Genomic DNA, 23,234 nt, shown 5'->3' with positions numbered 1-23,234 from the left:
AGATTGAATACCCGCTTTGACTGGATCCAAAACTGACCATTTCAGATTGTAATGAAATTTGGTCAATTAATTGATACCTGGGGTGTGGAGAAAACTTCAAAATATTAGGCGGATGTGTAAACTGGTTGTTAAATGATATGCCTTTAAAACTGTACAGGCATAAAAATGGACGATATAACTAGTTTTAACTAATTTTATTTGCAGCTAGAGAGTTGAACAAGGTCTTGTTTTAAACTTATTTTTTGGGGCTTCCACATTTCAATAAAAATGTGTTAAACAATTTTTAAAATCAAAAAAAGTTAGATTTTTCTAATAAAGCTATTTTAAAAATTTGAGTAGTTCCCTGTTAGCTTATCGCCATTGCGGACCTATCGCAACTCAGGTTCCTAATGAGAGTCCACTAAAGATAAGGGGATTAATAATGAACTATGTGGATTAAACAGAAAGCCATCCAGTACCAGGAGTTGTGTACCAGTATTCCAGTCCGCGCATAGAGTCCACCACATTGTAGGCAGACAATGTACGTTTCACCCAAAGGGTTTCGACCAATCATTGGTGGGGAATGCTACTTCTGAGAGCACTGGGAGGTGCGGTCATACATTACACCTCTACCGCTAATGGATTTAACAATATTATATTGTATCTCATCGCTTGGTGTGTCTTTCAAATATTTTTTGTTTTCTTTAGCATTCTACCCAGTTTTTTACAACTCTGCAAGCGTTGGGCATCTTTTGCCGAAAATGCAGGTTAATCGCAAAGCAAGGAGACTAGGACGCACAAGGAGACTGTGCCGATTGTGATAACTGACACATATATTGTGAGATGTGTGCAGAACCCTATTTCTTCCTCTTGGTAAAAATCACCCTCAGTGTTTTTGTTTTTCCGTTTTGATAAACCATCGTCAATTATTTGGATTTCTTTAAAACTGATGAAAACCATGTACAATCTTGTCATTTGCACCTATTTTGTTCCTACAGTATTATAAACATAATTAACGTTACATTTCCAGTCAATTCAGAGAACCTCAGAGTTCACAAATATTGCTTTCATCAGTATTGGCCTAAGGCTTTAGCGAACTGATTAGCTAAATGGATCGACAAAACAGATGCAAAAATAAATATGTGGCAGTGTATAAAATAATATAGGACATTTATGAAACATAGTGGCACAGCATTAGCAGACAGGATGGCAGCTTAACTCCCAGCGTTGCTCACATTTGTTATATAAATTCAAATACAAAATTGTATGCAAAAAAATAAGTAAAAAAGATTCTATTTCCTATATAAGGTAACATTACAGGTCATTATGATGAATATAAATGATTGGTTGGAAATTTTCACACCTATTTTTTGCAAATTCACCTGGCACTCAAAGGGTTTTATAAACTATGACCCCGTACAACGTTTCCATTGACCAAGAACCAGATCAGAGGCCTGAGAGGCCAGTACAAGTAAATGGATGTAGAGTATTGAATACTACTGATTGCAAAACAGAAAAGCAGTTATTATAATGAAAAGAAAAACTGAGACATAGGCCTTTCAAATCAGTAGACGGTCAACAATGCCCCAGTAACATACGCAATTCAGCAAGCATATAAATGGACACATTTGTAATAAGTGGCAAAGATCTTCTACATAGAATTTTTTTTTTTCTTAACAAGAGTATTTCCACATTTTTTGGAAGTAGCCACATATGCCGATCGCTCACGAGTAGGGATGCCAATCCCGGGGCATTTTTTCAATCCCGGGATCCGGGATTGAAAAATGCTCAATCCCGGGATTCCCGGGATCCCGGGATTGTCATCCCCACCAAAAAAAACAACATTTTTAGCATAGGACCGACCCCGGCCGACCCGCACATCTACTTACATTAGGGTGCGGGCGGGCGGCCGGGAGTGGGTTTGGAGGTGCACGGTGCCTCCCGGCAAGTGCACCTCCATAGAAGACAGCAAGCAGGCGGGCGGCGGAGAAGAGGCGGGCAGGCGGGCGGAGTCAGGCCGGCGTGCTGGCGGGCGGCGGAGAAGAGGCGGGAAGGCGGTCACTGGTGACGTGTGGCCTGCGCAGCGTGACCTCTACTGTCACGCTACGCAGGCCGCACGCCGGGTCAGGTTACGGGAACAGCCGGGCAGCGTCTGAGCGAGTGCTCAGACGCTGCCCGGCATTAGACTGCGCATGCGCAGTCTAATCCCGAAATCCCGGGATTGGATTCTCCAATCCCGGGATTGAAATCATGGACTTTTTTAGGCCAGATCCCGGGATCCCGCCGATCCTGATCCCGGGATTGGCCACACTACTCACGAGGTTCCCACACCCTCTCCAATTACATACTGGGCAGCCTAAGTACACCAAAGTGACTTTGTACTAAGGGGATTGAGTCACAGTGGAGGGGTATATCAGTCTGCAATTCTTTTAAGCTTGCCCAACTATCAATGTTGTTTCACTGTGGTGCGCAAAGTTGTCGCGTCATGCGCTACTTGAGATGACAACTTGCGGTCAAAGAGCGCTACGCAAAGGTTGTGGCTGTATAGGCTGTCCAGTCTAGCTGTGCACATATTAGCAATACTGTGCATATTTATCAAAGTGTGATACATTTGAAGCAAAACTTCAGCGTTATATCAGCGTTAAACCAAAGGAAAACGGAAGATGATCAAAATTCATTAATTTTTCAACAAACAAACGTGAGTTCACCTAAACTTCCCCACCTGCAGTGCACATGCTTTTGTCCCTTTAAGAAGGAATTTGCCTTTGTGAGTGAACCAGAATCAGGCACTATGGCCCTTATTCAGATCTAATCGCAGTACAAATTTGTTTGGAAAATGGGCAAAACCATGTGCACTGCAGGTGAGGCAGATGTAACATGTATAGAGAGAGTTAGATTTGTGTGAGTTATTTTGTTTCTGTGCAGGGTAAATAGTACTGTCTGCATTATTTTCACACTGCAATTTAGATTTCAGTTTCAACACACCCCACCCAAATTTAACTCTCTCTGCACGTTACATCTGCCTCACCTGCAGTGCACATGGTTTTGCCCATTTTCCAAACAAATCTGTACTGTAATCAGATCTGAATAAGGGCCTATATGAGCTTCAGAGCCCTGTTTGAGTTACTGCTGCTTCCCCCCCATCTCATTTCTTTAACGGACGACACTTTCTACGCTTTCATCAAATTTAAATTTTGCGCTATCACCTGCACTGTTGTAAAGTTCTAACGGGTAAGAATGAGATCTGACATCATCGCTCCTCTCTGCCAGTGGACCTAGTCACCCTCCCACGAGAGCAGGAACTCACTTGATCTAGTCTTTACTTACTGATGTGTTATTTCGGACTTCTCTAACTCCCCATTCCCTCTTTCTGACCATCACCTGCTCTCTTACCTTAGCGCTCTCTGCACCTCCATCGCTACTTCCTAAGGTGACCATCACTAATCATAGCATTGAGGCTATCAACATTTTCCTAGTCTTCCATGCAAAATTTACTCCATATGTTAGATCATCACATCCCAACAGACCCTCAACAATCTGACCCTTCCTTTTCCTGACATTATATCCAGTTATCGCTCATCCTAACCCTCTGTTACATCTTCGATTCTACCCCTTTCTCAGTCACTCCTGTCTGACCCTCCTCTTCAGAAAGTAAGCTCTCAAGAGCAGGGCCCTCTCACCTCATGTTATTTTCCATAACCCGACATTTTTACATACTCCTTTCAAAGGCTATTAAACCTTGTTTTCTGACACCCTTATGATTATTTAATTGTCATGTTCTCTGATGAAACAATGTTTATATGCCATATACTTGTCCTACATTGTCTTGTACTGTAAATAGTTGTTAATTGTTTTGCACATTTGTTTATGTATTTTGTTAGGCACTGCAGAACCTTTATGGCGCCATATAAAAAAAATAATATCGGTGTCATTTGGAAAGAAAGATGCGTAAAACCTCTAAAATAGCAAGAGCCAAAATGTAATGTTTCAATGTCAATAGGTTGCACACTTTTGTGTCCTGACAAAGCAATAATAGTAATAATAATTTACAAATCCAACATATATAGTGAACTCACTTTGTTTCATCTCTTTCTTCAGTTTCTCTAGCTGCTTTTCCAGTAAGAAATAACTTGCATAAAACAGTTCTGGACGGAGTGAACATTTTTTCGCCCTTCACCTATCACATGCTCCAAAATGAACGATTGGTTGGCTTGTTGCTGGTTATCTAGTAGAATGGCAATTGGCCATTGCTGAATGCCAAAAATATCCAGAAATATTTTCAGACCACTAGCAGCATCTCCTGCACGCAATATTTAATTATCCTCCTGTAATGCTTGTACAATGTTAAGTGAGTTACCGGAGATAATAAATCTGAAGGAGCCTTAGCAGGGAAAGACATTTTGCGAACATCCCTAGATTTATTGCACTGTAAAGAACAGTTCATAAACAAAGCTCATATGCTGCAGAGAAGGAAGTATCTGCTGGGATTAAGCCTGTCTAAGGTCACGTACAAGCTAAAATCAGCACATAATACTTATTACTGGAGAACCAGACGCAGGTTCAGCGAAGTCAGTATATTACACAATGCAGCCAGGTGAGCGGAAGAAAGGAGACACCCAGCAGCCCTTATGTACACACGTGCCATAGGAAAGCCCCACCCCTTTCCTGTCCATTACACTTGGCCATGCACTTGCTGTTAGTTGCTGGTACTTTCTGGGCAGGTCGCTCACTCTATCACAGTGAGACACCACTGCTGTCACATAGGGAGGATGAGCTTCCTACAGTACTGTATGCTGCTACTGGCACCCAGAGGCCTGTTCCCCATCAAAGCAACTAGGAGCACAAAAACCACCAATAAGGGTGCAGACGACTACATGTCCTAATCCTCCCCAACATATAACAAAGCAGCAAGGGGCTACAGAACTGGCTCACACCCAGAACAGCCGCCAGGCACAGTCTATGGCCTCCCGTTCTGTCCGGCAATGTGATATAGGACAGTCTGGTATAAGTCACATTATAGGAGAGCGAGCAGCACTGACCTGCACTGGATTCTGGGAGGAATTCCTGCAGCTCCCGATGGTCACCAGCATCCAGCTCTACACCGGCCTCAGCTCCTGTGTATGACAATAAGCCCCAAATATTACATCTTACGCCCGCTGGATTGGGGATGCTGCTACACTCGTCGATATTGTCAGTATTGCAGGAAATCCTTTGTATGTCAGCCTCTCTCACCTGATCTGATCTCAGCAGGGATGTCCTCTTCTTTACATTGCTGGTAACACATCCCGTCTCCCGGTACAGCCTGTCATACAAGAACATGTGTCACATACGTGTCCCACCCACACGTTACACAGGACATAGTCTATAGGACACACACAGGGCAGGGACACGGGAATAACACAACATCTTTCACTGTGAGACATGTGAGGAAACAGAGCTGGGAGATGTCAGACCGGGTTCCTCTACCTGATAATCCTGGCTGATCATCCTGTTCTCTTCTCCCATACACCCCGGAGTATAGAGAGGGGTCTCATATGGGTCTGCGGGATGTGTAGGATTACACCCACCTATGGGAAAGGGGCACACACATGTATCTGTATAAATGGTAATGCAAAAGAAGAACTCAGCCGGCACAAACACATTTTTTAACCAAAGTCATGCAAATAAAAACCACCAAATCAAACTCCCTTCTAATAGTCCATTCTCCTGCAGCGCCGCAGTCACCAGCGACCGGGAAACACAGACGGTTATACTTACTGTGATGGGACCAGGGATCGGTCAGGGATGACATTTATATAACGTAACATATACCCCACATTCCCAGTAATATACATATCCCCCCATACAGCAATATTGTATCCCCAGAGCTTCTGCGTCTCTCACCTGGGCTGATCTCAGCATGAACGGCCTCTTCCTTACACTGCTGGTGATAGATCACGGGTCCCGGCTCAGCCTGTCATACAAGGACATGTGTCACATACGTGTCCCACCCACACGTTACACAGGACTATAGGACTCACACACAGGGCGGGGACATGGGAATAACACAACATTCTGCCCTTTGAGAAGCGGATGTACATAAGCTCACCCATTGCAGTTGCGCACTAGGCGAGGGTTATGGTGTGCCACTTGTAAGGCGCTCAGACGTACTGTGGTACATTGAGGCATGCCACACAATATGCATGCAATACACGTCTCCACCGCTGGGTGGATAATGCTCCACTAATCCAGCGGCGGATTGATATACAGTACAGTACATATGGAGCCGCGCCATTCGCAGAGAATTGGACACGCTTGTGTATGAGATTCTCTGTGAATGGTGCTTTGGCTCCATCTGTATAGTAGAGTTAAATACAAGCTCTGGCAAATGGATCATATAATGTACAGTTCTCAGGTGGAGCGCCCGGGTCCCCTAGGCAAATTATTTCATAAACATAATGTACTGCAGTTCCCGTAGCCGATGCAGCATACTGTAAGCATAACCGATGGCATGAAGAGCACCAGTTGCTAGTGGATAAGTGTGTCGCTCTCCATGCTTGGAGACCCGGGTTGGATTCTTAGAGTGAAGAGATTTTTTTGCTTTTATTGAAACATTTTTGAAACATATTTAATATAACTATGAACACACACACAAAAAAAAACTATCCCTAAACAACTTTCCGTGAGTCTCAATACGCACAATTCACGGCATACTGTAGTAGTTAACTCTTTAATGAACTGTGCAGAACTCATGCTTACTCTATAGTGCCTTCCCTAGGCAGACCGACATTCACGCCGACCTCCTTCTCTGTGAAAAGAGCAGTCTCCCAGACCAGGGGTGTGCGTTTAACCAGCCAGCATTAACCAGCTGTATTTCACATGTGCTGTCGTCAATTGGGCTTACTAGACAATACTGAATGTGTGTGTCCAAGTCCCCTAGCAGTACTGTACACCATGATAACTGTAATATTACCGCGCTGTATACTGCGCACACATATCGAAAATGAGACGCTATTGCATATGAGATGCTGCTAGCTCCAGAGTCCATGAAGTCCTGGCTGACACCCGGTAGCCATTTTGTTCACCTTCTAGGTGCTCGAGGCCACATCAACAACGTCTTGGTGCACCATTTGCCGAGATTGGGACGCACGAGCGTCTCACATGAAAGCGCATCACATTCTTGGAGAACGTACTGTAAACTCGCTTACATAGCCCCATAGCCGTTATAAATAGCGCAATGAGACGCATTTTCGGAGAAAAATGTCTATCTAACATACAGAACAGTAAAGTAGTTCATCCGCTACAGTGCATTGCAATGGAGACTTGCGCAATGTGAAATATTTAGCTATAGCTTTGCATTAAACATCCCACGCATGAGCAGTGGTGATTTTAAAAAGCGACATCTGGTGGCTGATCGCTGGCACTGCACTCATCCGGTAATGCCCTCCACCAAACGCCAAGCTGTGCAATTTATTGTGCTGCAGTGTGACTCGGCCTGCTGTGGTGACAAACGCCATAGGCAGGCTAGATGAGCGTGACTTCATCTGTACAAGGAGATGTCGCAGCAGGTTCCAGATTCCTCTACCTGATATTCCTGTGATACAGTCCTGTTCTCTTCCTCTCTATAGCCCGGAGAGTACAGAGGGGTCTCACAGAGGTCTGCAGGATTTTTAGCACTGCGCCCACCTGCGAGGAATGGGTACAGAAATACATATGTACAGCGCTTACATGGACAGACTTTCACTTATATTACTTTAGATTAAGTACAGTTATACTATGTACAGGTCAGTTGGGGCTACACTGACAGGAAATAGGCTGAAGCTGTACAGTTGCTCTCCTGTCAGTTGTGTGTGCCAGCCCAGTGACCGGGTGAGGAGCGCAGCTCGCCACAGCACCCTACATCCAGTGTGAGGAGAGACAGGTATCTGCCATAGCCTTGGAGCACTGCATCATGCAGAAAGACTGCCTGGCAGCACCCGGGTCACCCGTCCAGGGGTCTGTTCCCCCTTCCTAGCACAGCGTCACCAGCTGTAACACTGGCAGCAGCTGCCGCTAATGATGCACCAACCAGTAACATAATAATCTAATGTTGCCATAGGTGCCAAAGTACAGGGTGTTCTAACGTGCCCGCGCTCCTACAGCCACCTCCATACCCCACGGTTCCAGCATTCACACTGTGCCCGCACTCCTACAGCCACCTCTATACCCCATGGTTCCAGCATTCACACTGTGCCCGCACTCCTACAGCCACCTCTATACCCCACGGTTCCAGCATTCACACTGTGCCCACACTCCTACAACCATCTCTATACCCCACGGTTACAGCATTCACACTGTGCCCGCGCTCCTACAGCCACCTCTATACCCCACGGTTCCAGCATCCAGACTGTGCCCGCGCTCCTACAGCCACCTCTACACCCAACGGTTCCAGCATCCATACTGTGCCCGCCTCCTATAGTCGCCTCTATACCCCCACGGTTCCAGCATCCACACTGTATCCACGCTCCTACAGCCACCTCTATACCCCACGGTACCAGCATCCACACTGCACCCACGCTCCTACAGCCACCTCTATACCCCACGGTTCCAGCATCCACACTGTGCCCGCAAGCGTACAGCCACCTCAATACCCCACGGTTCCAGCATCCACACTGTGCCTACGCTCCTACAGCCACCTCTATACCCCACGGTACCAGCATCCACACTGCACCCACGCTCCTACAGCCACCTCTATACCCCACGGTTCCAGCATCCACACTGTGCCCACAAGCGTACAGCCACCTCAATACCCCACGGTTCCAGCATCCACACTGTGCCTACGCTCCTACAGCCACCTCTATACCCCACGGTACCAGCATCCACACTGCACCCACGCTCCTACAGCCACCTCTACCCCACGGTTCCAGCATCCACACTGTGCCCGCAAGCGTACAGCCACCTCAATACCCCACGGTTCCAGCATCCACACTGTGCCCGCGCTCCTACAGCCCCCTCTATACCCCACGGTTCCAGCATCCACACTGTGCCCGCACTCCTACAGCCCCCTCTATACCCCACGGTTCCAGCATCCAGACTGTGCCCGCGCTCCTACAGCCACCTCTATACCCTACAGTTCCAGCATCCACACTGTGCACGCGCTCCTACAGCCACCTCTATACCCCACAGTTCCCGCATTCACATGGTGCCCGTGCTCCTACAGCCCCCTCTATACCCCACGGTTCCAGCATCCACACTGTGCCTGCAAGCGTACAGCGACCTCTATACCCCACGGTTCCAGCATCCAGACTGTGCCCGCGCTCCTACAGCCACCTCCATACCCCACGGTTCCAGCATCTATACTGTGCCCGCGCTCCTACAGCAACATCTATACCCCATGGTTCCAGCATCCACACTGTGCCCGCGCTCCTACAGCCCCCTTTATACCCCACGGTTCCAGCATCCACATTGTGCCCGTGCTCCTACAGCCACCTCTATACCCCACGGTTCCAGCATCCACATTGTGCCTTCGCTCCTACAGCCACCTCTATACCCCACAGTCCCAGCATCCACACTGTGCCCGCGCTTCTACAGCCACCTCTATACTGTGCCCGGGCTCCTACAGCCCCCTCTATACCCCACGGTTCCAGCATCCACACTGTGCCCGCGCTCCTACAGCCACCTCTATATCCCACGGTTCCAGCATCCATACTGTGTGAAACAGTTATTTATTTGTATAAGGACATCTATAAACACTATAATCTATCACTGTACAGCACATTATTACCTGCTCTGACACTGCTGCAGTCTGACCGCTCTATAGCTACATATAGTTCTGGCAAGGAAACATCCTTAACAGGCGTAATATTGAAGCCCCATACAAACTAGGCGACCCCGTCTACTGCCAATATAGTTAATAAACTATATCGTTCAGTGACGTCACAGGGACCCGCTGAACATGTGGGTTGTTACCTATATAGTCAAATTGACCACCATGTTCTGCTGACAGCAGGGGTCGTTAATGATGCACTAAAGATTGCATCATTAACGATACTGAGTGTACACACAAGAGAATATAGTCAAAGATATTTCTCTGAAAGCCCTGAGTCCTATCAGTTACTATAACCTCTAGTGTTTCTGGGGATTTAGTGCATATCAGTAAATTAAAAGCGATTTTAGATGATAAAATAAATGCAATTAGCTATTTATATAGGGTACAATCACACACAATTTCTCAGTCATGTGACCCAATCCCACTGCCGTCTCACCTGAGCTGCTGGGATCAGGGATCGGCTGCTCTTCCTTACACTGCGGGTGATACATCCTGTGTCCCGGCTCATCCTGTCATACAAGGACAGAGATATTATTACACCGAGCGTCTATACCAGAAGGATACACAGGATAAGGATAGGACAGTAACATAATACAGAAGAGATAATGTAGCCAGTCCCGCTACCTGATCATCCTCTATGAGAATACAGTCCTCTTCCTTTATATGATGCCGGGAATACAGAGGTGTCTCACATCGTCCTGGGGGGCTTCTAGAGCTACACTCACCTGCGGGGAGAACAGACAATGACAGCCATATAGCAATGCTTAGTAATAACAGCAGCACATATCACTGCACAGGACCTGTCACTAGGTGTCGGGAGTAACAGCCCTGCACCGTTACGTGTATCTGGGTGGGATGTCACCTCCCGAGGGTCATCATGACCAGTGACACTGGGGGAAGAAGGTGTCATCCAACCTTCCACCAGCCCAACATCCGATAGACGGTGGTCAGATGTCAGCTGGAATTGGCAGTCACTTCGGACCCATATGCAAAGTGATGGAGGCCAATTAGGCCCAAACTGCAGCTTCCAGTAACAGCCAATCACCCGGGAGAGGGGCGGAGAGAAGTGACTGGATGGTGCAGGATACAGACACACCCCCTAACAGACGTTCTCTTACCCACTGAGTCAGGCAGATGCGGAGGGTCCATTACATCGTCCTTGTGTCCGCCTGAATAGTCCCACTCTGTCACAGAGAACGAGACCTCCATATCCTTACACTTCCCAGGCACCTGCAGCATAGGAGAGCTGGTTACATGAGTTACCGCCACACCTAGGAGTACAGTGTAATACATTCCCCTGCAGGGCACTATGGGAGACGATGGGTCAGGGATCAATTACCGAGTACACCCTGACCAATCACCAGGGGCCCAGTGATAGATCAGTATTGTTACACTATAGTACAACATAAATCAGTGACCAATCAAAAAGCCATATAGCATTTATTATATAACAAAAAGCAGCGTTTTCCCTACAAATACACAGCTATATGTACAATAATATTCTATCTCTCCGTGATTTACCTCAGTGGGTGCCAGAAATATCCGCTCATGGTTCCTCTCCTCTGTTGGAGCATGAGGTGGAGCCTCCCTTTTTGAGCTCCGCGTGCGGCTGCTTCTGTCTGGCACAGGGGGGGTGCTGGCGTTGGTCATCTGGTCTCCTGACTTTCTCACAACAATGAAATCCTATGAGAGCACCAATATGTAAGACACCGCCCTATGTATATAATACAGTAATCTCCTCACATACAGTAATCCCAGCTGTATATAGGCGGGATAGCAGCTCTGCACCATCTCTGTGTAACAAAGGTTGTGCTGTATATATATGGCTGTAACCATAAGAGGCAGGAGACACACACAGAGGGCACCTGCCTGCTCCTACCCACAATTCCTGGCGGCCACTGCTCAGCGCCTCTCACCTCTCTCGTCAGCAAACAGATAATCTCCATGGTGAGGCTCAGCAGCTTGTCTATGATCAGGTCTTTGTTCCTGTCAGTCAGTAGCGAGTGCCGGATATGTTCCAGGACCTCGACCTCCATGTTGGTCTTCAGGTGACGTTTCCTTAGGGAAGGGAATACAATGTCAGCTCCATATAGGTCACTTGCTGCCATAGTCTCTGCCACATAGAGGGAGCCGCATCACTCATCTACTCCGGGCACAGAAGAAATCTAACTGTAAACTTTCCCTCCCCACAGCTGAACTAGTGTTAGTCTCTAGCATTCACAGACTGTATAACAAAATGGCTGTCAGTAAACTTTCATGGGTGAGTTTGGAGCATTGGGCCCCTAGGTTGGTGTAACCGGGCTTCTTCGTGGTGGCACACTGTAATATTTAATTTAGCACTTTTTTAACACTTCAAAATAATATCTTGTTACTAATTCTACTCTTTTTAGTATTTTAAGGCTGCGGCTCCCCAGGTCACTGCTGGGGGCCAGAGCGTTGCGCTGAGGAGCTGTCATCAGCACTGCCCGCTATGTCCGGACTATTGTGTACTGTCACATGGTAAAATCCCTTACCTGCCATATACCATGTGACAGTACAGCAGGTACACAGCACCATACAGCAGCTGCTGGCACCTGGCAGTGATGGCTGCTGGGTATATGACAGGTAGGTGGCTATACCATGTGACAGTACAGCGGATACACAGCACCATACAGCAGCTGTTTACACCTGGCAGTGGTGGCGGCTGCTGGGTATATGACAGGTAGGTGGCTATACCATGTGACAGTACAGTGTGTACACAGCACCATACAGCAGCTGCTGGTACCTGGCAGTGGTGGCTGCTGGGTATATGGCAGGTAGGTGGCTATACCATGTGACAGTACAGCGGGTACACAGCACCATACAGCAGCTGCTGGCACCTGGCAGTGGTGGCTGCTGGGTATATGGCAGGTAGGTGGCTATACCATGTGACAGTACAGTGGGTACACAGCACCATACAGCAGCTGCTGGCACCTGGCAGTGGTGGCTGCTAGGTATATGGCAGGTAGGTGGCTATACCATGTGACAGCAGAGCGGGTACACAACATCATACAGCAGCTGCTGGCACCTGGCAGTGATGGCTGCTGGGTATATTGCAGGTAGGTGGCTATACCATGTGACAGTACAGCGGATACACAGCACCATACAGCAGCTGTTTACACCTGGCAGTGGTGGCGGCTGCTGGGTATATGACAGGTAGGTGGCTATACCATGTGACAGTACAGTGTGTACACAGCACCATACAGCAGCTGCTGGTACCTGGCAGTGGTGGCTGCTGGGTATATGGCAGGTAGGTGGCTATACCATGTGACAGTACAGCGGGTACACAGCACCATACAGCAGCTGCTGGCACCTGGCAGTGGTGGCTGCTGGGTATATGGCAGGTAGGTGGCTATACCATGTGACAGCACAGCGGGTACACAGCACCATACAGCAGATGCTGGCAGTGGTGGCTGCTGGGTAGAAGCTGTTACACAGCAGTGGGAGGAGTCAGTGTAACAAAGGAAGCAGCTGCTGTCTCTCTGCCTGACTCTGAGGCGTGTTAGCAGATGGCGGAGTCATCGGGGGACCAGTGTACCGGTATTACCTGAGGCTACTGCTCTCCGGGTCACTGCTGGTGTCAGAGCGCTGCGCTGAGGGGCTGCCGCCGAAGCACTGCCCGCTATGTCCGGACTATGTAATGGGGAACGAAGCTTCCGGCTTCCATGCACTCGGCAATCAGCAGGCTTTGCCTAGGTGCTGCTTCATCAAAATTGTGCTCGATTTCTCAGGTCTAGTTTACAGATACACATTCTGGAGAGCTGAGCTGTCTCTGTGAGGAGGATGCGGCGGCCATATTTAACACTGGTATTACTGGCATTTCTCTTCATGGGCAGATTTATTAATATTTTTACTTTTACTCAATCAATGTGAAAAGTGGAGATTTCACACCCTTTTCACTTTATTTTAGTATCACAATATTATATTAAAATGCTATTGGCGAAGTTTTTGTGGAATACTGTCCCAAACCTTTTAATTCACATTGGTCAAATTCGCTTTTTTTTTTTTTTTTTATTAAATAAAACCATAGTGAGCCCTGTGATAATTCCGCCATAGTGAGATGGTCATCATTCTCACAAGCACAGGGCATACTGCCATATGCCTGCTCAGCTTCCCCAGGCCATGTGCGGTGTGATCAGGTCATAATCGCCTACCCTTCCAGAATTGGAGGGTATATCTACAGTGTCTAGGTTGACCGTCATAAGCTCAACCACTATTTGGTCAACATGGTCAAAAAGTCAACATGAAAAAGGTCAACATTATTATATATTTTAAATTGAGCCGTCATGTGCCGACAGGCAATATTTCATACCCTACTATCCACTACAGCATTGTGGGAAAATATAATAGTGTGCTGGGCGCTTCAGGGGATGTGGACTGACCGCGAGGTCTTAAAGCCCCACCCCAAGCACAGCAAATACTGCGATTTCTGGGTCTATGAGGAGGAATAAGGACACGATTCAAGACACTGCAGCCCCTTCCCTCCATGGAGAGTCCTGTAATCGTGAATGGAAATGAATAATGCATGTGGATGAGAGACCTAGTACTTGTGAAGTGTGGAAAGGTCAGGTTAGGAGAAATATCATACCCTCCAACATGACCCATTCCATTCGGTACACAATGCTCTGTTCCTGGACGTCCCTTGTAATGTATGATTGCCAGCACCTGTGTGGAACTAGGTAATTGAAGAGAAGGGTGTTTCAACACAGGTGATGGCAATCATACATTACAAGGGACGTCCAGGAACAGAGCATTGTGTACCGAATGGAATGGGTCATGTTGGAGGGTATGAAATATCGAGAAGAGATAAATGTCGCTGTAGTTTGGTTTATGGCCTTGTGGGGCATATGTAGGATCTGTCGATGTGGAGGAGAAGTGGCATCAGCGCATGTGAACATACCTCCCATCTTTCATTCGTGGTCTAGTGGGGCCTTGAAAACCGCCTCACCTCTGCGCTCTCCCTGACAGTTCCTATATTCCCATTTCACAGCCACCTCACCTCTGCTCTCTCCCTGACATTCCCTGTATCCTTAGCTCACAGCTGCCTCACCTCTGCTCTCCCTGAAACTCTCTGTATCCCCAGCTCATAGCGCCTCACCTTTGCTCTCCCACTGACAATTCCTGTATCACTGCTGCCTCACCTCTGCTCTCCCTGGCAGTCCTTGTATTCCCAGCTCACAGCTGCCTCACCTCTGCTCTCCCCCTGACTAATCCTGTATCACTGCTGCCTCACCTCAGCTCTCCCTGGCAGTCCTTGTATTCCCAGCTCACAGCTGCCTCACCTCTGCTCTCCCCCTGACAATTCCTATATCACTACTGCCTCACCTCTGCTCTCCCTCTGACAATTCCTGTATCACTGCTGCCTCACCTCTGCTCTCCCTGGCAGTCCTTGTATTCCCAGCTCACAGCTGCCTCACCTCTGCTCTCCCTGGCAGACCTTGTATTCCCAGCTCACAGCTGCCTCACCTCTGCTCTCCCCCTGACTATTCCTGTATCACTGCTGCCTCACCTCTGCTCTCCCTGACAGTCCCTGTATTCCCAGCTCACAGCCGCCTCACCTCTGCTCTCCCTGAAACTCTCTGTATCCCTAGCTCATAGCGCGTCACCTCTGCTCTCTCCCTGACAGTCCCTGTATCCCCAGCTCACAGCTGCCTCACCTCTGCTCTCCCTGGCAATCTACTGTGTAATCACATCAGCTCACAGACAATGTCAGGAGAGTTATTTACAGATGTTCAGATTACTAATTATATGATGTTGACTAATAAAATATGCAACAAGTTTTTTTTTCTTTCAAAAGAATGTGTTTTATATTCTATACATTTATAATCATTGTTACTGTCACACAAATCATTCCACCCAAAACCCCAAGTACACAAACAACTGTTCAATATAAATGTTCGTACAATTCTATTTATAGGTATTGGAAATACATAATATATTTTGTGTGGCCCTCGACAGCTTACTAAAACTTAAGTGCTTCCCCCCCCCCCCCCTCTCCACATGCTGAAATATTTCTATTCGTATGTTGCTATGACGATGTCTGATCACAGGCTAATCTGCTACATGGACAGTAATAGCAACACTGACACCAGCAGGTTATAGCGGAAACTAACATGCTACAAAAGACTTCATCCACAGCAGATGCTGCCATTTGTGTGGGATGAGGTCCTTGGAGATGCATCGTAATATTTCACTAGTAACAAGTGACATCACTGTCTCCCAGTGAACTGATTGGCTGACTTGTCACGCTGATCAATATAGCCCACAAAATGTCTGCCACTTTTCAATGCGCCTTTTAAAATCAGCAATAATAATATAAAAGTGGAAGGGAAACCTTTAATGGGATATTTGCTGCGTTACAGGAGGGTGGACTTGATGTTTTTACCTCAGAAAAGGTGGAATTAGAGCCTTATACTATACTTATAATATGCGCATTTTGAACCTTCCAGAAGTAGTTTTGGAAAAGGGCCTCTCTAGGGGATGATGCAAACAACGCATTAACGTGACAGATACAGCAAAGACCATTCCAATGTTCCTCACCAAATTTAAGCCAAGAAGTAATTTAGAATAAAAAAAAAAGTGTCCTCAAACGACAGGCTGCACCGAATGTGTTACTGTATTCGTTATGCATAATTTCTGATGGATCCGTAACTAGGCGCAGCTCTTTTAACATGCGCAATTTGCAAAACCAAAGAGCATTTTTGGATCAGTGCATTTTAAATTGCATTTCGTGAACATACCGTAATTCCAGTCTGTAGACAAGGCTCATTATGTATCTAAATGGCTGCTCAGTCACCTAGATGCAGAGGATTGATCCCCAATGTGAATTTTCAGACATCGACCTTCCGCGATGTGACAGCAGGCCTGAGATCACACAAATGTAACCTACCCTAACATCGGTGCGGTGATTGGTGACAAGATGGTCTCTTTGCACAAATGTGCAGACTTGACAGCAGGTGACAATGGGCGGTATTCAATGAGAATACCTGCGAGGTGCAGCGAATCCTTTTTAGGATTCGCTGCACATTCGCCACGTTCCGGAACCGGCGGGCTCCGGTATTCAACGTGTCAGGGGCTCGCTGCCCCTGACTGGCGAATATGAACTCCTGCGGCGTATGCCGCAGGGAGCCTGAGGACGGTGGCAGGCAGAGAGATGGAAGTCTCTCTGCCTAGCCCAGAACGTTTGTGGGGGTTAGGTGGGCTCCCCGGGTGCCAGGCAGCACAGGCTGCCCCCCGGGGGTGCCAGCAGGGGACCTATATTCACTATACCCTTGAATAGAGTGATTCACCGTTTTAGTCAAAAATTCGCCAAACAGCACAAATTCGCCATAAAAACATCGCGAATCAGGCTCATTGAATACCGCCCAATGTGTCCACTGTGTGCGATTCACGGTGGGAGAATTTGGAGCAGAAACAAATTTGCAGACTTAGCACCTATAGTAGATAGCAAGAAAGACTGAGAGACTCTGGTGCAGACTATCTGTCCATATAAAGAGGGGCCGAGAAGTGAATCGGTGCCCTCAGTGCAGGGCCGGTTAGGCTGTTTTTGTTTTCTTTTAGTTTGTGCTGAAAGTAAAAGTCATTCATTGATTTACCAGGAAAGTTGTGTGCGGACTCTGTCTACCTGCACAATACACCCCCTCTACTGAGCAGAGTGCCCTTATATCACCGCAGTACCAGTCAGACATCAGGGTTGCTAGAATAAGGAATGTTTACACATTCACCCATCCTGGGGTTAAAGTGTGTGTGTGTGTGTGGGGGGGGACACGTGGAATGTTAGGGCCACAGCCCTGCAAAGAAATTCAAACAGAAAAGACTGTCCCAGCAGCTTTCTTTTCTGGCACGGCATATGTGATGTCTAGCTGTCACATGGTACTACTTATGTGGGCATTGTGTATAAGCAACACTACTGTGTGGCATACATGTATAAGGAGTACTGTAAGGCGTAACATGAATAAGGGACACTACTGTGTGCTATAGGGTGAGTAAGGAGCACTACTATGTGGTGTAATATGAGGGAGCATGCAGAGGGATGCCAAAAACCCTGTCACTGGCCAGGCTCACCCAATGAGGAGGAAGGGGGGGATTAGTTCCACCTCCTCTCCAGGACCACTTTAAGCCCTGCATCCATCCATAACATTCCGTCGATGCTGATATAATGATAGTCTGCAACTTTATACTATATGCAATATACAGATAATCCATAATTATATCAGACCAACAGAACACAATAAACATGCAGGGACACAGCTGGGTGTATGGTCACTAAGGACAGCTTGTACATGATATACAGTGAGGACTATCAGAGTGTTGCCATTGGGAAATCAGTCACATCTCCTCCTGGTGTGTGATATCCTGGGCGCAAGGTGTGGTACGATTGCTGGCAATATTACAGGTTCCAAACAGCCATACTGAAAGTTAATCTGCCCCTATATACTATAATTTATTCCATCATATGGAGGAGTGTGTGTGTAATGGGAAATATGTCTCCCGTCCCCAGTGATGCTGAGATATAACACATTCTAACGCAAACCAAGAAGTGACGGTATCACTGTATTCACTATGCGCATTATTAGATGGCTCCATAACTGGAAACAGCACCCTCTACAGGACGGAGGACCAAACAACGTATCCCTGCTCCTTGTAATGCATGTAGTGTGAAAAACATGTCCACTATTTTAATTTCAGTTTGTGTAAGAGTCTTGTGTGACAGGCAGTTTATTCACCTCGACCGGTGAACAACTCGCTGATGTCGACCAAGGTTTGAGCCATCGGAAAAGCAGCGACCGCACTGGGAACACACAAACGGCCTCTCCCCGGTGTGAGTGCGCTGATGCTTCACAAGGTCACTCTTGTGCACAAAGCATTTGCTGCATTCTGTGCACTTAAATGGCCTCTCCCCGGAGTGAATCCGCTGGTGCTTCGTAAGAACAGATCTATCTGTAAAACATCTCCCACACTCCGGGCATGAAAATGGCCGCTCCCCGGTGTGAGTCCTTTTGTGTGACAGGAGGCGTGTCCTCTGATGAAAGGATTTCCCACAAAAAGAGCAATGGAATCGTTTGTCCTTGGTGTGACATTGCTGGTGGGAACTAAGAGCCAATTTGGAGGTGAAACGCGCTCCGGAAACAGAGTCTCTATACAGATTACTGGCACTATGCGTCTGCTGATGGGTGACGAGGGATGAACGATTAGGGAAACATTGCTGACACTCCGAGCACTGATGCTTCTTCTCGGGATAGTGTGAGGAGGCGTGCGGACCTGTTGGGGACAAAAGCACTGAGATAAACCCTCTGACATTAACGTTGCACACACTTCAGCATAATGGAAGCAGCAATCTTTTCTGGGACAGATGTTAGACAGAGCTGACATTGATTACATATACATCAGAGGCTAGCAGTTAATCATTACATACGTCAGGTTGTACCCTGACAATTCAATTCCGTTTTGGTTCATGTTTTAACCCAATTGGCATTTATGTTAGTGCTTAATTTTGTATACAGTGTAATCTTTAGATGGGTGATTGGTGTTTGTAATATGAATATAATATGGGTTTTTTAATAGTGTTTGTCACTTTGTATATCTCAAAGGGCATAACTCAACATTGATCGCAAAGCACATTTTTTTTATTCAATAATCTTTGTTTTTTCAAGAGATAACAAAACAACTAAAAGACTAAAATAGTAAAATCTCCAAACAGAAGGGCTAGCTTTTAGCAATCAAACACATTTGTAATATAGATTGTTTTAAAATACTGCAAATGCCACGTTCAACTGGCAAAGCGCATTTTTTAGCAAATGAACAAGACCATGCTGCACCGCATGTGGGGGAGATGTAACATGTGCAGAGAGAGTTACATTTGGTTGAAGTGTGTACAAATTAAAATCTAAATTGCAGGAATAAAAATAAAGCAGCCAGTATTTACCCTGCACAGAAACAATATAACTTACCCAAATCTAGCTCGCTCTCTGCATATATTACATCTGCCCCACCTGCAGTACAGCATGGTTTTGCCCATTTGCTAAAAATGTGCTTTGCAGTCAAGTCTGAATAAGGCTCAAAGGCCAATATCTGGTCATAGCAGATCAGACATGCTTCTGGATCCTAGGACAATATTGTTCACCTTGTGTCTTCAAAATCTAAAACCATGTTATATAAGGGGATTTTGGTCCTACCTGTAAAATCCTTTTTTCTGAATCCATGGTGGACACTGGGACAGTGGGGTGTGGGTGGAGCTTCAGCTACAGGCACCAAGTAGAATAGAGTTCTTCAAGTGCAGCCCAGGCTCCTCCTCCTCCACGCCCCTACAGGCTTCAGTTTGTTCAACAGCTTACCCGCAAGGTACAGGAAAAGGAAGAGAAATAGGAAAGAAACCAGCAACCCAAAGGAAGAATAAGTTTCAGGAAGGTGTAAGCCGACCCCCATTACTGTAGATCAGTGTGCGAGGGCGGGCGCCCAGTGTCCACCATGGATTCAGAAAAAAGGATTTTACAGGTAGGACCAAAATCCCCTTTTTTCATTCATGCCAATGGTGGTCACTGGGACAGTGGGACGTCCCAAAGCTGTCCCTTTTACGGGAGGGAACGCACCTGAGCTGCACTGATGACGCGTTGCCCAAAAGCAGAATCTGCCCTGGCGAACGTGTCAAAATGGTAAAATTTTAAAAAGGTGTGTGGAGAGGACCAAGTGGCCGCGCGACACAACTGTTCTGCTGAGGCTCCCTGATGAGCCGCCCAAGAGGCTGCTACCGAACGCGTGGAGTGGGCTCTGACAGAGGATGGAACTGGCTTATTAGAAGATACATAAGTCTGTTTTTATAGTTAGCCGCAACCATCGAGCCAATGTCTGCTTCGTTGCCGGCCAACCTCTCTTGTTTGCATCATAGAGCACGAACAGGGCCTCTGTCTTGCGTAAGGATTGGGTCCTATTAACGTAAACTTTTAAAGCTCTTGTAACATCCAAAGAGCGTAACTCTGGGGAGTCCTCCAACTGGGAGAAGGCAGGGACAACAATATCCTGGTTTATGTGAAAACTGGAAATAACTTTGGGCAGGAACTCCTTTTTAGTTCTTAAGACTGCCCTGTCCGGGTGGAACACCAGATACGGAGATGCACTGGATAATGCTGACAGGTCGGAAACTCTTCTGGCTGAAGAAATAGCCAGTAGGAACACCGTTTTCCATGTTAGCCACCTGAGCTCTGCAGATTCTAGGGGCTCAAACGGTGGTTTTTGCAGTGCTGAGAGTACCACTGTGAGGTCCCAAGGCTGGATTGGGGGCACAAAGGGAGGTTGTATGTGAAGGACGCCTTGTAAAAAGGTCTGTATAGCCATCCTCTTTGCTAATTTCCGCTGAAACAAAATAGAGAGAGCGGAAACTTGGACCTTTAAGGAGGACAACCTAAGGCCCAAATCCAGGCCCGCCTGCAAGAAGGCCAGGATCCTGGAAAGACGAAACTCCCTAGGCGGAAGGTTTTTCTTTGCACACCAGGCGAAAAAGGCATTCCAGATTCTATAGTAGATCCGGGAAGAAGCCGGTTTCCTTGCTGCTACCATGGTTTTTATGACCGGTAAAGAAAAACCTTTCTCTCTTAAAACTTCCGTTTCAAGAGCCACGCCGTCAAAGCTAGCCTGCCTAGATTCGGATGAAGGCATGGTCCTTGTACTAGCAAGTCCGGACGAGCTGGCAGCCTCCAAGGTGGCTGCAGAGACATCTCCCGAAGGTCCGAGTACCAGGCTCTGCGGGGCCAGTCTGGGGCTAGAAGGATTGCTGTGGTCCCTTCTTGTTTGAGGCGCCTGAGGACTCTTGGAAGCAGTGCTACTGGGGGAAAGATGTAGACCAGGGAGAATGGCCATGGAGCCGACAGGGCGTCCACCAGATATGCCTGTGGGTCCCTTGAGCGAGCCCCGTAGCGGGGTAACTTTTTGTTGACGCTTGAGGCCATTAGGTCTATTTGCGGGAGACCCCATTTGTTGACTAGTTCCTGGAACACGTCCTCGTGGAGCCCCCATTCGCCTGACTGTACCTCCTGGCGGCTCAGAAAGTCGGCCTCCCAGTTCTGAACCCCTGGGATGTGTACCGCTGACAAAGCTAACAGGTGATGTTCTGCCCACTGCAGAATGGATGTTACCTCCCTCATGGCAGCTAGGCTCCTGGTCCCCCCCTGGTGGTTGACGTATGCCACCGCAGTGGCATTGTCCGATTGTATTTTCACCGGTTTGGAGTGAATCAGAGGGCCTGCCGACTTGAGGGCTAGCAGGATGGCTCTTAGCTCCAGTATGTTTATTGGGAGCAGCGCCTCCTCCCTTGACCAACGGCCTTGGAAGGAGTGTTCTGCCAGAACAGCTCCCCACCCTCGGAGGCTGGCGTCCGTCGTTAACATCACCCACTGAGGAATGATAAACTGGCGCCCTTTTTGAAGGTTTAGAGGACTGAGCCACCATGTGAGCGACAGACGTGTCTGCCTGGACAGGACAAAGGTCTGTGACTTTAGGCCTGGTTGGGAACGGTTCCAGTGACGCAGCATTTCCCTCTGCAGTGGCCTGGAATGGAACTGCGCAAATTCCGCCATGTCGTAACAAGAGACCATCTTGCCTAGGACTTTCATGCACAAGTGCACCGAGACTCTGTGCTGCTTCAGGAAGAGCTTGATGAGGTCTCTGAGAAGTATCCACTTGTCCTCCGGTAGGTAAACCCTGAGGGTTTTGGTGTCTATCACGGCTCCGAGATGCACCATCCGTTGTGATGGGGTTGTTGAGGACTTTTTCCAATTTATGAGCCAGCCGTGGGTCTGCAGAAGGGAAACCGTTAGCTCCAGATGCCCCTGGAGTGTCTGTGCGGATTGAGCTAGTATCAAGAGGTCGTCCAGATATGGTAGTAGACGAACGCCCTGGGCCCTCAGGGCCGCTGCCATGGTGGCCATAATCTTTGTAAAGATTCGTGGCGCGGTTGACAGCCCGAAGGGGAGGGCCACAAACTGGTAGTGGTTGCTCTTGACCGCAAACCTGAGGTAGCACTGGCTGTCCGTCCGAATTGGCACATGGAGGTAGGCATCCTGGATGTCCAGGGATGCCATGAAGTCCCCCGGCTCCAGAGCTTGCAGGACAGACCTGAGGGACTCCATCCTGAACTTGGGAATGCAGAGGTGTTTGTTCAGGCCTTTCAAGTTGAGGATGGGCCGGAATGACCCGTCCGGCTTTGTCACCAGGAACAGGCTTGAGTAGAAACCTGCTCCTCGCTGAGAAAGCGGGACAGGCACTATGACCCCTGCTGCCAGCAGGGAGTGAATGGAGCTGGTCAGAGCAGCCGCTCTGTCCTTCTCCCGGGGCATGCTTGTTGTGAAAAACCGAGATGGCGGACGCCCCTGAAAGGAGAGGGAGTAACCCTGGGTCACTATGGTGTTTACCCACCTGTCGGTGGTAGTGGCCTGCCAAACCCCGGCAAATGACAACA

General features: G+C 47.7%; 1 protein-coding gene and 1 pseudogene across 7 annotated transcripts in view; both read right to left on the bottom strand.

Annotated features, from left to right (window-relative positions):
* LOC146058214 (uncharacterized) overlaps positions 1-13,560 on the bottom strand; it is a 79,165-nt gene extending 65,605 nt beyond the window's left edge. For 4 of the 6 annotated variants that reach the window (XR_014469839.1, XM_083170358.1, XM_083170356.1 and 1 more), the window contains exons 1-11: positions 13,332-13,559; positions 11,683-11,824; positions 11,288-11,449; positions 10,885-10,996; positions 10,391-10,491; positions 10,203-10,275; positions 7,544-7,644; positions 5,863-5,932; positions 5,446-5,546; positions 5,212-5,281; positions 5,019-5,093 (exon numbers count right to left, since the gene is read on the bottom strand). Coding sequence is in view for 5 of the 6 variants with exons in the window: in XM_083170358.1 (XP_083026484.1) it covers positions 5,019-5,093; positions 5,212-5,281; positions 5,446-5,546; positions 5,863-5,932; positions 7,544-7,644; positions 10,203-10,275; positions 10,391-10,491; positions 10,885-10,996; positions 11,288-11,449; positions 11,683-11,802 (985 nt within the window). In the remaining variant the exon portion in view is untranslated. Of the gene's footprint in view, positions 1-5,018; positions 5,094-5,211; positions 5,282-5,445; positions 5,547-5,862; positions 5,933-7,543; positions 7,645-10,202; positions 10,276-10,390; positions 10,492-10,884; positions 10,997-11,287; positions 11,450-11,682; positions 11,825-13,331 lie in introns of all 6 variants that reach the window. The other 2 variants (XM_083170354.1, XM_083170357.1) reach the window with 1 other exon arrangement.
* Positions 1-23,234, bottom strand: part of LOC146058575 (uncharacterized) — a 279,259-nt pseudogene that overhangs the window by 242,687 nt on the left and 13,338 nt on the right. The window lies entirely within an intron of this gene.

Source organism: Crinia signifera, chromosome 2 (assembly GCF_055691185.1).
Source record: "Crinia signifera chromosome 2, ASM5569118v1, whole genome shotgun sequence".
Classification (NCBI taxonomy): Eukaryota; Metazoa; Chordata; class Amphibia; order Anura; family Myobatrachidae; genus Crinia; species Crinia signifera.
This window is presented reverse-complemented; position numbering and strand designations above follow the sequence as displayed.